Below are 16,438 nucleotides of genomic sequence, written 5' to 3' on the forward strand. Positions count from 1 at the left end.
TTCAATTTTATTTACCTTTTTATTTTAGCTACCTTAATAAACTGTTACGTTTATTTAATGAACTTATTATATACAAATATAAGATTAGGAAAGTATTAGGAGCAATTTGGTGAAGCTGTGCATTTGTTTATTGCAATCATTTTGCAATACACACATATGTATTCGTGTTATGCATTTTTTTGTGTCAGCAAACTCAGCAAACTTTAATTATATTTTTACCTAAACTTTTTATGCTGCAAGTTAAAGTCCATGTCTTCTTTGTCTTTCGTCAGGAGAAATGGAGTACATCTGGTTACCTTTCTTTGTGAATAATTTTTTTTTTTAATTTTTTTTTTTTTTTTGAGACGGAGTCTGGCTCTGTCGCCCAGGCTGGAGTGCAGTGGCGCAATCTCGGCTCACTGCAAGCTCCGCCTCCTGGGTTCACGCCATTCTCCTGCCTCAGCCTCTCCGAGTAGCTGGGACTACAGGCGCCCGCCACCACACCCGGCTAATTTTTTGTATTTTTAATAGAGACAGGGTTTCACCGTGGTCTCGATCTCCTGACCTCGTGATCCGCCCGCCTCGGCCTCCCAAAGTGCTGGGATTACAAGCGTGAGCCACCGCGCCCGGCCCTTTGTGAATAATTATATACGTGAAGACATAAATGTCACTTTCACAGGTTTCTTTTTGCTAAAGCCATCTATCTTGATTCCTTTGTTTATTCTCAGTCTCAAGCTTTACTTTCATCTGTATTGTTCTTAGAATCCTCTCCAGTTTCTTTACATTTCTTTTGCTTTTGGTTATAGTGGCTTTCTCAGACTTCATTGTGCACCAGAATTTCCCAGAGGTCTGGCTAGAACACAGATTGCTGGATCTCAAACCACCTCTATTCCCGTCTGAGTTCCTGATTCAGTAGGACTAGGATGGAATCCAAGAATTTGCATTTTGAACAGTTTTCCAGGAAATGTAGAATTCTAGGAAGCATACTTAGAAAAGTAGGCAACAATCTTGACTAGGTCTGTTGAATGCAACAAATCTCTATAGGAAAAGTAAATAATGTCAAAGCAGTGTCTGTACATCGTTACATTATTTTACTTAAAATTTTGAAGCTTTCTGATTCTTGGTTTTCTGCTTTCTCTGTGTGTCCTAAAAAGATGCTGAGAACTCACCTCTGCTACAAGCTAATAGAATAGTAGTACAGAGACTCTTGTCTGCTCCCTTCACTCTTTCAGAGCGTTTTTACTTTTAAAAGTTTTGCACAGTGGTCTCTTTAAGATTTCCTTTGAACGCAGCTAGCAAGAAGAAAAATAACCTTAAAACTTTCTGATCTAGATTATTCTGTCAAATTTTATCTTTTAAAACATTCTTAATGCAAATGTAACTTTTCACATGAAACAAAAATTTGATATCTCTGCTTGCTCTTCCTCGTTGATTTTTTCTTTTCATTACATACTTCCAACACAATATTAATAAACTAATAGTTCTCTAGAATTATTATTCACAGAATTATTATTATTTTTGAGATGGAGTCTTGCTCTGTTGCCCAGGCTGGAGTGCAGTGATATGATCTCAGCTCACTGCAACCTCCACCACCTGGGTTCAGGTGATTCTCCTGCCCCAGCCTCCCTAGTAGCTGGGACTACAGACAGGCGCATGCCACCACGCCTCGCTAATTTTTGTGTTTTTTAGTAGAGATGGGATTTCTCCATGTTGGCCAGTCTGGTCTCAAACTCCTGACATCAAGTCATCTGCCCACCTCAGCCTCCCAAAGTACTGGGATTACAGGTGTGAGCCACCGTGCCTGGCCTTTTTACAGAATTATTCTTATATGTCATATAAGAATATATATTATTCTCACAGAATTAATAATTGTCTTCACCAGTATTAATGAAGATGTTTTGAAAAATAATTTAAATAAACATTTTAGAAGTTGGCACACAGAAATTACTCATTTGGTTTGTCTTTAGCTAAAAATCCATATGTCATATAAAAATGTAACTATCTTAAACCAAAGTACATATTCAAGGAATGTATTTTTGATGTGAATTGAATTATTTTGGTTTCTTTGTTAGTAAAATAAGACTAATATAGTAAAAGCTCCTTATTTATGTCTTCATTGGAATGCTTTTATTAACCAGCATTTTACCATTAATGACTATAAATGCATGACTCTAGAATCAGTCACTACTGATCAGTTACTTACTAATATTATGTAAGTTATAGTTCTTGTTTAAATCAACTTTGTTTGAATCTGTGCATAAGATATAGGACAACAGTTGGGAAACAGAATATTTGAATAAGTAATCTGCCTATCTCTTGACCATGCCAGATTTTGGTATAAAATGATATTTTCTAGTTTTCTTTTTATATTAGAAAAGAGTGAAAGAAAGAGCTGGGTTATCTAATGATCTTTCAAATAGGGCGTACTAAAAACCAATGTTCCAAAAACTAACTTAGAAAACTTAAAATATACAATAGACTATTTGAAGAAGCAGAGGAGGCATGGTTATGGCATGTTTCTGATTAAGGGTGGAGGGGCATTAAATGCTAGGGACCAGGAACAGATTGGAGACATCCAGACATAGGGTCATTGCCCTGGATTTAAATCTTCTTTCTCCTGCTTATTGGTTTTTGTGACTTTTCATAACTTAGTTAATCTCGCCAGATTTTAATTTCCTTATCATTTAAATACTACTCCCTTACAACATTGAAGACATAAATGAGATAATGCTAAATCCAGTACAATGCATATGGCAAGCTTTGAGAATTGTGAACAATTTAGGATGGTATTTTTGTCTTGAAAGTCTAAGAATATGTGAATCCTTATTATGTCAGCTAGGTATCTTGTTACTGAGAGATCTTCAAGGGGATTCACTGAATAAGGTAAGGCAAATTGGTAAATCATTATTGTCTGGGTTTTGGCCCCAAACCCCATGCAGAATTCTACTACTTGAGGTAGGTTGGTCTCTGGTAGAATGAAAGCAAGCTAAAACCTCTGCTCTGACTGTTTCTACTAAGTTCCAAGCCCATCTGATATTACCATTTCTGAGAGAGAAAGCCAAAGGAGAGTGAGGATTGGAGAGCATTTGGCCCAATATTTAAAAAGCAACATGTTGCAGGGAGGAGGATGTCATCTTAGAAACTGCCTCCATTAACCTTGTGTGGTCCCTTTGAAAGGGCCTCACCCATGTATTTTCCAACCACCTTGGAATCTCATTCACTAGGCCTGAGGCTCAGTACAATGCACTGGAGCTTCCCCAAGACATATCAGTAATCTTTTTTGGAAGTAGATTAAAGGAGTGTAGAGATGAGTCTTCAAACTTCATCTCCTGAAAGCCCAAAGTAAATGATCACACAGTGTGTATTATTATTTTTGTAATTAATAAGACTTAGATAATGCTGTTTTCAGCATTTGGGAACTTGAGAATGGAAAGGGAGAATGGAGAGCTGATAGATCTGTGATCAGGTAAGAAAGATTGTAAGTATGCAGTTGGAAGACAGCCAATCCCGGACATACTGAATTTACAGCTCTCATTTTAAGATGCATCAGAGGCCTTCAGAAAGGCGTCGTCCTGAAGCTTTGAAATTGAAGTCTTAATAATTGCTACTATCATTGATTATTTTGGGAGAAGATAGAATGGCAAAAAGTAGAAGTAGCTTTATTACTAATTAATATAGTAGTTTTGCTCAGGTTCTTTTCTCTTTCTTCCATTCTCTTCTTAACATACTTTTCAATTTCTGTCTTTTCTCCACAAAATTTCCCCAGAGCCTTGATGCAAAAGTTTCAGAAAAATTTAAAAAGCGGTGAGAGTTGGACGATGACAATTTCTTCCAGGTTTCCAGATATTCTTATAGGCACTTCATATTTGATTCAAAAGCTGTAAAAATTGTGACTGGAGGGAAGTGTGGTAGGGAAGCCATATTATGCAACTTATTTTCTGAGTTTTTCAGGGCATGCTTTGTTTTTCTTGGATATTACAAAGTCCTAGGACTGCTGTAGCAGCTTGTAAGCTAAAAATTATGGAAAAAGTCATGATAAAAAGGAAGTATAACTTTAATATTCTTCGCCAATTTTAATATTTTGCTGTAGCTTTTTAAACCTAGGCGTAAAAGTTAATTATAAAATACAGATTAGTTTCAAAATACTTTTTTACCAATTCAGCTACTTGAGGACCTTATGTACTGCTATGGAGTCCTAACTGTACAGTCTTTCAGTTCTGTGTTTATTTTTTCTAAGTTCTAAGAATGACAGGTTGTAGGCTGGGCGCGGTGGCTCATGCTTGTAATCTCAGCACTTTGGGAGGCCGAGGTGGGCGGATCACGAGGTCAGGAGATGGAGACCACAGTGAAACCCCGTCTCTACTAAAAATACAAGAAATTAGCCCGGCGTGGTGGCGGGTGCCTGTAGTCCCAGCTACTCGGAGAGGCTGAGGCAGGAGAATGGCGTGAACCCGGGAGGCGGAGCTTGCAGTGAGCCGAGACTGCGCCACTGCACTCCAGCCTGGGCGACAGAGCAAGACTCCGTCTCAAAAAAAAAAAAAAAAAAAAAAAAAAAGAATGACAGGTTGTATATACCTTTTTAAATGTAAAACTATGATTAAGACCTAATTTTCCCAAGTAGGAGTGACTGGTCTCAAAACCTCAGCAATACTGACATCGACCACAAGATGGCCTCACTGCCTTAAAATTCAAAGTGAAGGTACTCTTACCCTTCGATAGTCTAGAAATCGGATGTTTTTAAAAAGGAATTGAAAAAAGTTTTAATTTTTGATTTAATAAAATAATATGTTTCCTATATGTTAGTCTGTGTTAAGTAATACAATTTGTTTCTTTTAGTGAGCTGTATATTAAAATTAAACATCTACTTGTATTAGAAAAAATGGATGACTAAAACTCTTATGCTTTATTTACAAGTCCTTATTGGTAATTACTAATAGGACTTCTGTGGATTTTAAATAGATAATCTAAAAATAAACTATTCGACTTACCTTTTTCTTTTTTTGGTTCCAAGGAACAAAAATTTAGAGAAGTGAAGAATAGAAATGTGGAAATTGTCAAATGATACACTGGGAAAAGTGTTACTTTTGGCTGGTAGTCCCACATACTTTCCTTGTATTCATTTGCTATAATTACTTTATGATTGAATACGAGCAACTTATGTGCCCTACTGTTATTTTGAGGGTTAAATTGAGGCTTTTTACTTTCAGGGAATCTTAAGTTTGCAAAAACCTATTCAAGATTATGTTGTCAATTTCTTAATTATAAGGAATTTATTAAATGTTTTAAAAATTCCTAAGGGGTAGATCTTCTAGTAAATATACCACTATATTTATAATTCAGAAAGTTTTAATTTTATTATTTACTTTCCACTTAAACTCCTTTGCTGCATATGAATATCATTTGAAAAATTTGAGATTAGGATTAGGTACTCCCTTCCCTAAAGCTATTTCTTTGAATATTCTTGATGCTTTTCTCATCTGCTTCCCTCTTGATCTTTTTTGGCACAAGCACCTACCTTACCTAGGAGAACTCTGGTTTTTAGTGAATTCTAATAATTCTTGTTCTTGTTTTTCTTCTGTCATTTGTTGAGGACCTATTCTATGCTAGGTCCCATGTTAAATAATTTATATGTATTATCTATTCAATATTCAGAAAAACACAGAAAATATAAACTATTACAGCCTTCCCTTTTACTTTGGAGATAAGAGAATTGCACCTTCCCTAAGATCACAGTTTTTTGTTGGTATAGCACCTGAGTGTCTTCCCTCAGCTGTCAAAGTGCTATTTATTTTTCAGATTCCAACTGAGGTGTGACCCTTCTCTTCTAATTTTCTTGACCTCTTTTGAGCAGAATTAATTTTTAAATATTAATATTCTCATTGCCCTTTATACCTACATCTGTTTTTAGTATGTAACAAATATTATCATACTTTTAGAATATGCACTACAAAGACAGGCTTTGGCATGAGATAGATCCGAATTGGAATTCTAATTTGCCTCTTACTGACTGAGTGACCAGTGGTAAAGTACTTTACCCTCTGTCCTTAATTTTCTTATTTAGTATATACAAATAATCCTAGGGTACTTTATATTTCTGGAGGTAAATTAAAGAACTTATTTAAAGATCCTGCTGTATTTTCTGGTATGTATCTAGGAAGTGCTAAGTAAATTATAGTTAAAGCACTACAAAATATATTTTTTTAATCAGACGGCGTCTGAATGTGTATTTGTGCCAAGAGATAGGGATGTAGAGATCAAGATAGCCTCTGTCTTATTGGAGCACATAGCCTAATGAGAGATTGAGAAACCAGTCATGTCAATGTAGTGAAACAAATGCTATGTCAAAGGTGTGTACAATAAAGGGACAGCTGTTTCAGTTTAGTGAGGGTATTAGGTTGCTTTTCTTGCTAGACTGTTAGCTTTTAGAGATGTGATTTTCAATGAAGGAATAGTGGGTAGATGCCCTATATCGGGCGTATTTAAAATCTTAGGTTATAGCTCTACGGTACATATACACATACACACACAGATCACACATACACACACACTATATTTAATGTTTTCCATGACACAAAAAGCTCCTTTGTAGTGGAAACTAAAGAATAGAAAATAAAGCTTGACAGATCTTGACTGGTAACAATACATGGAAGATAAGTATAGTGGATATTTGTAATTTCTAAAACCTAGATTATCTCCCTGTGTTTGGGGGAATTTCCCATTTTAAGAGTTTTGGTATAGAGAAGAAGAAAATGCCAGATACTTTTCTCCCAGCCTCCTTTGCAGCTATGCTAGTCAGGTGTAGCTGCCTTGGAGTTGGGCCAGTTACATACAAAAAAGCGGGACCTGTGGAGAATCCTGTCAGTAATAGTTGAAGTTGCAGCAAGATTGTTTCTGGAGTAGTAGCTGCAGGAGCGCCAGAGTAAATGTCCAGAGCCATTGAGATCACTGGTACAAGGAATAGTGTTAGATGCTTGCCGTGTGCTGGATCCAGCTTGTTCCAGCTCATGAAGTTGATTGTCGGCATCTTTTTCCAATTTAGAGTGCAATAACATCCAGTTGACGGTTGTGGTTGGCCATGGAAATTGGCACAAATTACAGATTACAGTGGCTTTTCCCCTGTCTCTCTACCAGAAGTATTTTACCAACACACCTCTGCACACGTATAACAGTTTCCCTAAGGAATATAAACAGGAATGGAACTCTACTGCATTGTGGAATTAAGCCAGTATTCAACTTTACAAGATAATGCCAAATTATCTTGCAAAGCACTTGTATTAACTATGTTACCTTCAGTATTGTATATGAGATTCAATTGAGACATATCTTTTGTGGCACTTGAAATGATCAAAATTTTCTAATCTTGTGATTGCAAAATACATTAATCTTCCTTAGGCTATTCTCTCCCCTGCCCATACAGATTTTAGAATCAAATGATTAAGACTCTTAAAAATATCATGTTGGAGTTTTGATTGAAATTGCACTGAATCTGCACATTAGCTTAAAAACAATTGACATCTTTATATGATATGATATTACCAGTGAAATGCTGGTAAAATGCTTCTCTGAAGAGCAAAAAAGAGCCCTGACACATAGCGTTTGCCACTTTCTATGGTATAAATATTCCCTGTTTGGCTGATTATAAGCTATGTTATAAAATCACTAAACTGGGAATTAGGAAGAAATGTACATAAAAAGTTTTTGTGAGCTTGTATTAGCTGGCTCCAGCACAACCCTGGGTATGTCTCTTCATTTATTTTTCCCATAAAGTTTTATAATTTATTGGAAGTATATGGGCTGTGCATCTTTTGTAAGCTTTATTCCTGGAGCTATCTATTTTTGTTATTGTAAATGGTGTTTAAAAAATTTTTTAATTACTATTTCCTCTGTTACTGGTACATGGAAAGGCAGCTGATATTTGCATATTGATTGTAATTCTTTCACCTGCCAGTTATTCTTATATTATTATTCTTATGTATTCTATTCTTCTTCTTATTCCAGATATAATTTTTAAAACACCATTTACAATAAGAATAATATATTCTTACATTATTCTGTATATTCTTTTAAGTTTTCTCTATAAATTTGCATTTTCTTGGTATTTCACGTGAATGGAATCACATGATATATAGCCTGTTGTACCTGGCTTCTTTCATTTAGTGTAATATTTTTTAGGATAATCTATAACATAGCATATGTCGATAGTTTTTCCTATGTATTGGTGATTAATATTCCATTGTATAGATATACCACATTTTGTCCTTCCACTTACTATTAGGTTGGTGCAAAAGTAATTGCGGTTTTTTCCATTGAAAGTAATGGCAAAAACCACAGTTATTTTTGCACCAACCTAATAGTTTATGGACATTTTGATCGCTGTCCTTAGTTCTTTTTTTTTTATTACTAAATGTATATGTCTCTTATTACTGTTATGGGTTCTTAAATTGTTGGTTTGTGCCTTTACTCTTTGCTTCTTGGTCACTCTCGTCAGTTATCAATTTCATTAGTCTTTGTTACAATAGACTTTGCTAATGTTGTTATTGTATTTTAGTTTGATTCATTTATTTTTCTTCTACCTGATTTAAACTCACTGCTTTTTTTCCTCAACTTCTTAGTTCAACTCATTAGTTTTATTTTTTCAAAAATAGGTTTTAAGATATACCAAAGAAACTATGCAATACAAAAGTTTAACGATGAAGTTAAAATATATAGCAAAAGCCAAATATGACAATACACATGAATAATGTATATAATAAGCCTTTCAATCCTAGAAAACTAAAATGGGAAGAACTTACTGAAGGGTAACATACATGAAATGAGGACTAATAGCAAGAAACAATCCTAAACATTTTCCCAATGACTGACTAAGCCTCAAAAAGACAGCTTAGGAAAATGAGTAACATGTAGTTTTTCTTTTCCTAGCCAATTCAGTTCTATTTAGATAAATCTGGTTACCAATCAATACGTACATAAATTAGAGTAATTGTTTTTCTACTGAATTAGTACCGGTTTTTCTTTTTCACCTTTTCCCTAATTTTCTCTCGCAACACTTTTCCTTAGATTTGATCAGTTGAACTCAAAAGGTTTGGTACGTAAAATGAATATCAGCTCTTATTGGAATAGCACTTGGGAAGTGCAATTCTAGAAAAGGCAAATGTTTAACCGAGGTGCTTGACAAAGTTAAGCATCCCATTCTCCATAAGACAATGTCTCCCATGTTAATCACTAGGTTAATGGCTGCTCTTGGCTAGATCACAAGACCCTGCAGGATACTGGAATACTCCCTGGTGAGGTACTGTAGACCTATATGAACAAATACCCACCCATTTAAGCTTTCAATAAATACAAAGCATTTTAAACCATTTCAGTAGAATAAATTAAAAATACGGCATTTCTACTGGCCTGCTTTGCTTCTTGAGCTGGCTTGGAGTGCTGTTCATGATATAAAAGACAACTTCTTAGTTCAACTCATTAGTTTTTTTTTTTTTTTTTTTTTTCAGTTTTCTTTAAGGCTATTAATTTTTCTTCTAGCACTGATTTAACTATACTCCTGTATTTACATAGGAAATATGTGTATTTACATATTTACAAACGTAACTTTATATTCAGGTATAAAGGTTTTATACATGGTACTTTCATTATTCAACTCTAAATATTTTTCAATTAACCTTATGATTACTTCTTTCCCTATTTTGATTACAGAATATTAGGTTTGTTTTGGTTACGGATTTCTAATTCAGTTACGTTGTGATCAGAGAATTTGGACTAAATGATAGCTGTATTTTGAAATTTGTAGAGTCTTTATGGCTTGATATGTATTGGTAAATGTCACATGTATGCTTGAGAAGATACTTGTTCCTATTGGGTTTAAAGTTTTGTATAAATTTTCTAGTTTAGGCTTATTATTTTGTAGTCTGTGTTTGATACTTACAAATTCTCAAGTCCTTAGGGGCTTAAAATTTTTTTAAATAATTTTTTTTAATGTTTCTCAATCTTCGTAGCTTGTTTCCTTGTAAGTCTCATGATAGTTTGTTATGATTTCATTTTTCTTGATCTTTCTCTGTGAGAATCCTGGCCACTTGAATCAGAAATGCTTTTTTTTTGTTTGTTTTTTAGAAGGAATATGTGCTTGTTTCTGCCTTGAGCTAGCGGGGGTGCTACTGACTTACAGTGAGTTAAAGTGCTGGCTAAGGTTAACTTTGCCCCTTGGCCACCAGCCCAAAGCTGAAACTCTTAGTTGCAGTGTTGTTACTGCCAGAAGCAAACATCTTCTCTGGAGGGAAATGTAGCCCAAATTGGGGTTCACCCTAGATGTGTACATGGATGACATTGGGAATGTTTCTGAAATTTCTAACAATGTATATTTCTTTTTTTTTTTTTATTTTTGTTTTCTTGGGTCTGATACCATACTTAGAATGGTACAGGGTATATGTGACAAATCAGACTTTATTTTTTTCTCTCTTCCTATCCCACCCCTATTGATTGATTGGTTGATTGATTGATTGAGATGGAGTCTTGCTCTAGTTGCCGAGGCTGGAGTGCAGTGGCGTGATCTCGGCCCACTGCAACCTCTCCTTCCTGGGTTTAAGCGATTCTCCTGCCTCAGCCTCCCAAGTAGCTGGGATTACAGGCGCCTGCCACCACGCCTGGCTAATTTTTGTATTTTTAGTAGAGACGGGTTTTCACCATGTTGATCAGGCTATTCTCGAACTCCTGACCTCAGGTGATCCGCCCACCTCAGCCCCCTAAAGTGCTGGGATTACAGGCGTGTGCCACCGCACTGGCTTATATTTATTTATTAACGTCAAATTGTGTTGAAATGATACTAAGAGATGTTTTGACAGAGAAAGTAGGTAAAAAAGATGTCGTCATAAGTGCTATTTAAAGCTTATCTTTCAGGATTTTAAAGCAGCTATAGGCAGAATTAGTATTTCTTCTTCCAAGGCAGCTTTCTTGAAACATTGCCCTGTTGGGCAATGTGCCTTAAGGTAAAGATGTGAATAATTTAGTCAAAAACCTCCCTTGAAATAAAAGAATGGATGAAAAAATGATCCCTAGGAAATCTCCCCTGAAGCCACTGGAAATGCTTTTGGAAGGAGTGATAGGGTAGAGAAGGAAATGAATTATGACTTTAAGTAGATAAAAGAACTATGGAAGATGAAACTATTTCATTTTCTCTTAATTTTAATCTACTTTGCAATAATGGTGCAACATTGATTGGAACTGAATCATACTCATATATTCCTTTTGGGTATATGGTTTGTTTCTAGGAATGTGATGCTTATGTTGTTAGGTATACAGATTGAGAAATTTCTTTCTAAGGAGAATTAATAAGATTACAAAAACAGGCCAGGTATGGTTGCCCACGCCTGTAATCCCAGCACTTTGGAAGGCCAAGGTGGGTGGATCACCTGAGGTCCAGAGTTCGAGACCAGCCTGGCCAACATGGCGAAACCTATCTCTACTAAAAAAGATAGAAAAATTAGCTGGGTGTGGTTGCTCACACCTGTAATCCCAGCTACTAGGGAGGCTGAGGAAGGAGAATCACTTGAACCTGGGAAGCGGAGGTTGCAGTGAGCTGAGATCAAGCCATTGCACTCCAGCCTGGGTGACAGAGTGAGACTACGTCTCAAAAAAAAAAAAAAGAATATTACAAAAATAAATGGCTGGCATGTATTTTCAGGTTAAGTGTCTTAAATGGTTTCTAGAGTTAAGAAAAAAAAAACTGTTTTAAGTGTTTATCCAGATGCGATTATACTGTAGAGAATTTGTCCCCTGTCATCCAAACTTTGGAGAGTCTGATACACAAGAATGTTATTTAGTATGATCAATAAATTAATAAATTAACGCAACCATTTAAATCTGATATTTCATATCAGTTGGTATGACTAGTTAGGAGTTTAGATGACAGAGGTATTCATCTACCTCAGGAGAAGAAGGAATGATGCCTGGATTAATGGCCTGAGAGAATATTTCTAGCAGATACTTAATATTTATTAAAGTTAGACATGCTTACCTGGAGGTGCAATGATATATCATTCTAAGCCATTAAAATTTTTTAGAGTAATTTCTTTTGATTGTTTCTTTTTACTAATACAAAAGAGAAAATCAGACATTAAAGAAAACTTGGGTGATGAAGATTAATCTTCTTTATTATTTTCATTTGAAATTGGTATTTTTTTTTTTACTTTGGAGTTGCTCTTAACAGTAGTTGAAGAAAGATTTAGAAATTAATTCTTGTCTATTTTTGTGGATGTTTTAGATGATTTTTTTTGAGACACCTTGTGTGTGTGTGTGTGTGTGTCACCTGGGCTGGAGTGCAGTGGCACAATCATGGTTCACTGTAGCCTCCACCTCCCAGGCTCAAGAGATGCTGCCATCTCAGCCTCCCAAGTAGCTGCGGCTACAAGCACACACCACCACGCTTGGCTAAGTTTTGTATTTTTTGTAGAGATGGGGTCTCCCTATGTTGCCCAGGCTGGTCTCAAACTCCTGGGTTCAAGCAAACCACCCACCTCCATCCTCCAAAGTGCTGAGATTACAGGTGTGAGTCACTACACCCAGCCTTAAGATGATTTTAGATTCAGGATTTAGGATCTTAGAACCATAACATTTAAAAAAATTTATTATGTATATTTTATCTGGGTCTATTACTTCCCTATGTTTTAACTACGGAGTATAAGAAACTGAACATTGTAAGCAGAATAATGAAAAAAATCATTATATATACTGGTTTACTCATAGAATATTTCTGAATTGTGGAACTACTAACTTAAGGCTTGATGATTCAAATTAAGAAGTGACAAGAGATTCTGTAAAATCTGTGGGTTTCTCAGGAGGATCTAATAAATAATACCTCCTTTTCTACTTTGCTTTTGAACCACTTAACAAGTACAAGAGTGGCATATGTGGGCCAAAATAACTTTATTACTGATTAAAATGTATTTTGAAGATGTGGCTTAGTGGGACAGCCAAATGGACGCATTAACTGAACCACAGAACATGCAGGCTTGTACACTCACTCATGGAAGTGCCAATCCAGTGAGGAGGCTGAATAAGTGCCCCCTCCCTCATGTTCCCTAGCTAGGCTAGATCTCAAGAGGAAGATGAGTGAGGCTGAGGCCAATATACAGTATTTTCTTCGCAGTCAGGTAACTCATTCCGTAAGTGGGTATAGTAGTTATCTGAGGCTGCTGTAACAAATTACCACAAACTTGGTGGCTTAAAACAATGGAAATTTATTTTCTCACAGTTTTGTAGGCCAGAAGTTTAAAATGAAAGCGTCAGCAGGGTTGGTTCCTTTTGGAGGCTCTGAGGGAGTATCAGTTCCATGCTTCTCACCTAGCTTTTGGTAGCTGTAGCAGTCCTTGGCCTTTTTTGGCTTGTAGATGCATAACTTTAATTTCTGCCTTCATTTTCAAATGGTCTTTATACCCTGTCTTTCTGTGTTTGTTTCCCCTTCTCTTCTAAGGACACTCATCATTGGCTTTAGGGCCCACTGTAATTCACAGTGTTCTCATCTTTAGATCCTTACCCTAATTACATCTGCAAAGAGCCTTGTTCCCAAACAAGGTCACATTTGTAGGTTCTAGGTGGACTTGTCTTTTGGTGGAGCCACTGTTTAACCCACTAAAAGAGGTGGAGAGGCCAGGAGTTGGATTAATTAAATAAGTAAACTTGCTGTTGCTGCTTGCTTGGAAATCAGCATTTGGGGGCAGGTGTTCCTCCTTATCCTTCATTCCACAGATCTTTGTTCTCATAGTCAACCAGATGTAGGAGATCACCAAAATAGTCCTATTCCTGCCCTGTGTTTGCATCAATGGCATTGTCTTCAATTTGTGTTCCTTTGACAGAATCTTTTAAAGTGACGTGTCCATTTTGTGAGCAATAGTGAGTAAAACTAGGTAATGTAATACGTATGTCCATTTAACTGTACAAAGAAAAGGCAGTTTGTACAACACATTGAAAGCAAACAAGAGGAGGTGTCATGCCAACACCCAGGGGACGTAGAACTCCCAAAATTCCATGAAGATGCCTAGTGACCTGTGTTGTATGGATTGAATAAGGGTGCCATTGTTGCTCCGGATATCGAATATTGGTAAAGTTGGGTTTTTTTGACTACTAAACATTAAATAAAAACAAATCTTTCCCTCTTACATTTGAATGGAAGTGTGGTGCCTAGGATGCATGAGTCTCATTTTGGAACACATAGGCCTAGATCATCACCAACTGTGTGATGGTTTTTTTGCAATGATGAAAGTGGTCTAACTCTGTGCTCTCCATATATAGAACACTTGAAATATGGCTAGTACGATTGAACAATTTTTAATTTCACTTAATTTTAATTTAAGTGAAAATTTAAATAGCTACATGTGGCTGGAGGATTGTATTGGACAGCATAGGCTAGATATTTGTCAATGCCTAGGCTAAAAATATGGGATACCAAAATAAACAGAATTATGAGCTATAATAAACATAACATGCCTATGATTTAATTTAAATGTCCTTATTTTAATGGCATTGACAAAAGCCAAAGAAAAAGTTCATCCTGAATTAGCAGCTTATCTATACTTGCTAAGAGTTTCGGACTTGCTTCAACTTGGAATTTTTTTTCATAAGTGAAAATTAGATGAAATTTTAGATTATCTTTTCCAATTATATTCTCTAGGCCTAAATTTATAATAACAAAATTACTCCTTTTTTAGGCAAAATACTGGTAAATATGGAGTAGAAACTTTTCAACTTAGGAACATGCTTGCTCAGGAAATGTAGTGTAAATATTTGTCAATTATTTCACATTTCTCTTTGCTGAAAATATAAATTAATATGCACAGAAAGATTTTACTTAAAAGCCTATTTTTAAAACAGCCTTTTTCCCCTAAGGTATGATACTACTTAAAGATGTAGAAGTTGCCACTTTAGTTAAATTTATTTTTCAGACACGTAAGCAGATTTTACTGTTATTTCTCAACTTTGCTCTAAGTATATTTATTTTTGTCTTTGACTGAAATTTGGCCAACACATATAATACAGCATTAGGTTTAATATCGAAGTTAAACTAAAATTTTTATTTTAAAAAGGAAAATGTGAAAATATGTCAATTACAACTCATACTTCTTGAACTTTTTATAGTTTTGGTAGTATTGTATGCTTCATGTATACCAGGAGAGGGAGCACTTTAAACTTGATGTCTTTGAACAGAAAACACTCTTTTGTTATTTTGAGACGGAGTCTCGCTCTGTCATCCAGGCTGCAGTGCAATGACTTGATCTCGGCTCACTGCAACTTCCATTTCCCGGATTCAAGTGATTCTTCTGCCTCAGCCTCCCAAGTAGCTGGGATTACAGGTGCATGCCACCATACCCAGCTAATTTTTGTATTTTTAATAGAGACGGGGATTCACCATGTTGGCCCGGCTGGTCACAAGCTCCTGACCTCAGATAATCCACCTGCCTCGGCCTCCCAAAGTGCTGGGATTACAGGTGTGAGCTACCACACCCAGTCCAGAAAGCATTCTTTTGGACTGCTGCCATAAATCTGATTCCCTTAGAAAACTGCAAAGTTCTTTATTTTCAAAATGTCCCTTAATGTAAAAGGAGAGAGAAGCGGGATTTATGGGTATGATTTAGAGTGCATAAGACTAACAACAGCAATAAATATACCTTTCATCCAGAAATATAACTGTTTTCCTAGGGTTTTCTTTTCTCATTACCTTCTGAAAATGAATGCAGAATTATTAAAACAAAATTGTTCTTCAGGAGACCTTTTTGAAGTTTTCTCTTTCAATACCAAAACAAAGAAAAAACTTGGTAATATATAATTTCAGTTTCAGTCTTAATTGAAGTTATTATAAATCATAAAGCATGACTATTAAGGAAAAGAGAAACACTATAAATGAAAACACAGCCCTGAATAGATTTTCATGACTAGAAAGTGATTTTTATTCTTTTCTGTTTTGACAGCTCGAAGGTCCATGTGTTTTGCAAATTCAAAAAATTCGCAATGTTGCTGCACCAAAGGATAATGAAGAATCTCAGGCTGCACCAAGGATGCTGCGATTACAGATGACTGATGGTCATATAAGTTGCACAGCAGTAGAATTTAGTTATATGTCAAAAATAAGGTGATTGGCACTTTATTTTGTGTATTTGTTACAGAGTGTTGAAGGTGCTATTCAATTGGAATAATTTAAGAATTTTGAAAAGGAGGAATGGACCCTTAATTGTGTGTTACAATTTTTCAGATGAAATTATAGAGCTTTTCTGCATTTCTGCTTCACCTGTATAAAAATAGTTAAGAATATATGGCCAGGCGTGGTGGCTCAAGCCTGTAATCCCAGCACTTTGGGAGGCCAAGGGGGGCGGATCACCCGAGGTCAGGAGTTCAAGACGAGCCTGGCCAACATGGTGAAACCCTGTCTCTACAAAATACAAGAATTAGCCAGGCATGATGGCGGGTTCCT

The 16,438-nt window shown here is 35.9% G+C and overlaps 1 protein-coding gene across 8 annotated transcripts in view; it reads left to right on the forward strand.

Moving 5' to 3' along the window:
- TDRD3 (tudor domain containing 3) overlaps positions 1-16,438 on the forward strand; it is a 181,628-nt gene that overhangs the window by 47,873 nt on the left and 117,317 nt on the right. For all 8 annotated transcript variants that reach the window (XM_030813473.1, XM_030813474.1, XM_030813475.1 and 5 more), the window contains one exon: positions 15,939-16,099. In XM_030813473.1, the coding sequence (XP_030669333.1) occupies positions 16,026-16,099 (74 nt within the window). In that variant the 5' untranslated portion in view covers positions 15,939-16,025. The remainder of the gene's footprint in view (positions 1-15,938; positions 16,100-16,438) is intronic.

The sequence above is a fragment of the Nomascus leucogenys genome, chromosome 5 (genome assembly GCF_006542625.1).
Source record: "Nomascus leucogenys isolate Asia chromosome 5, Asia_NLE_v1, whole genome shotgun sequence".
Taxonomy (NCBI): Eukaryota; Metazoa; Chordata; class Mammalia; order Primates; family Hylobatidae; genus Nomascus; species Nomascus leucogenys.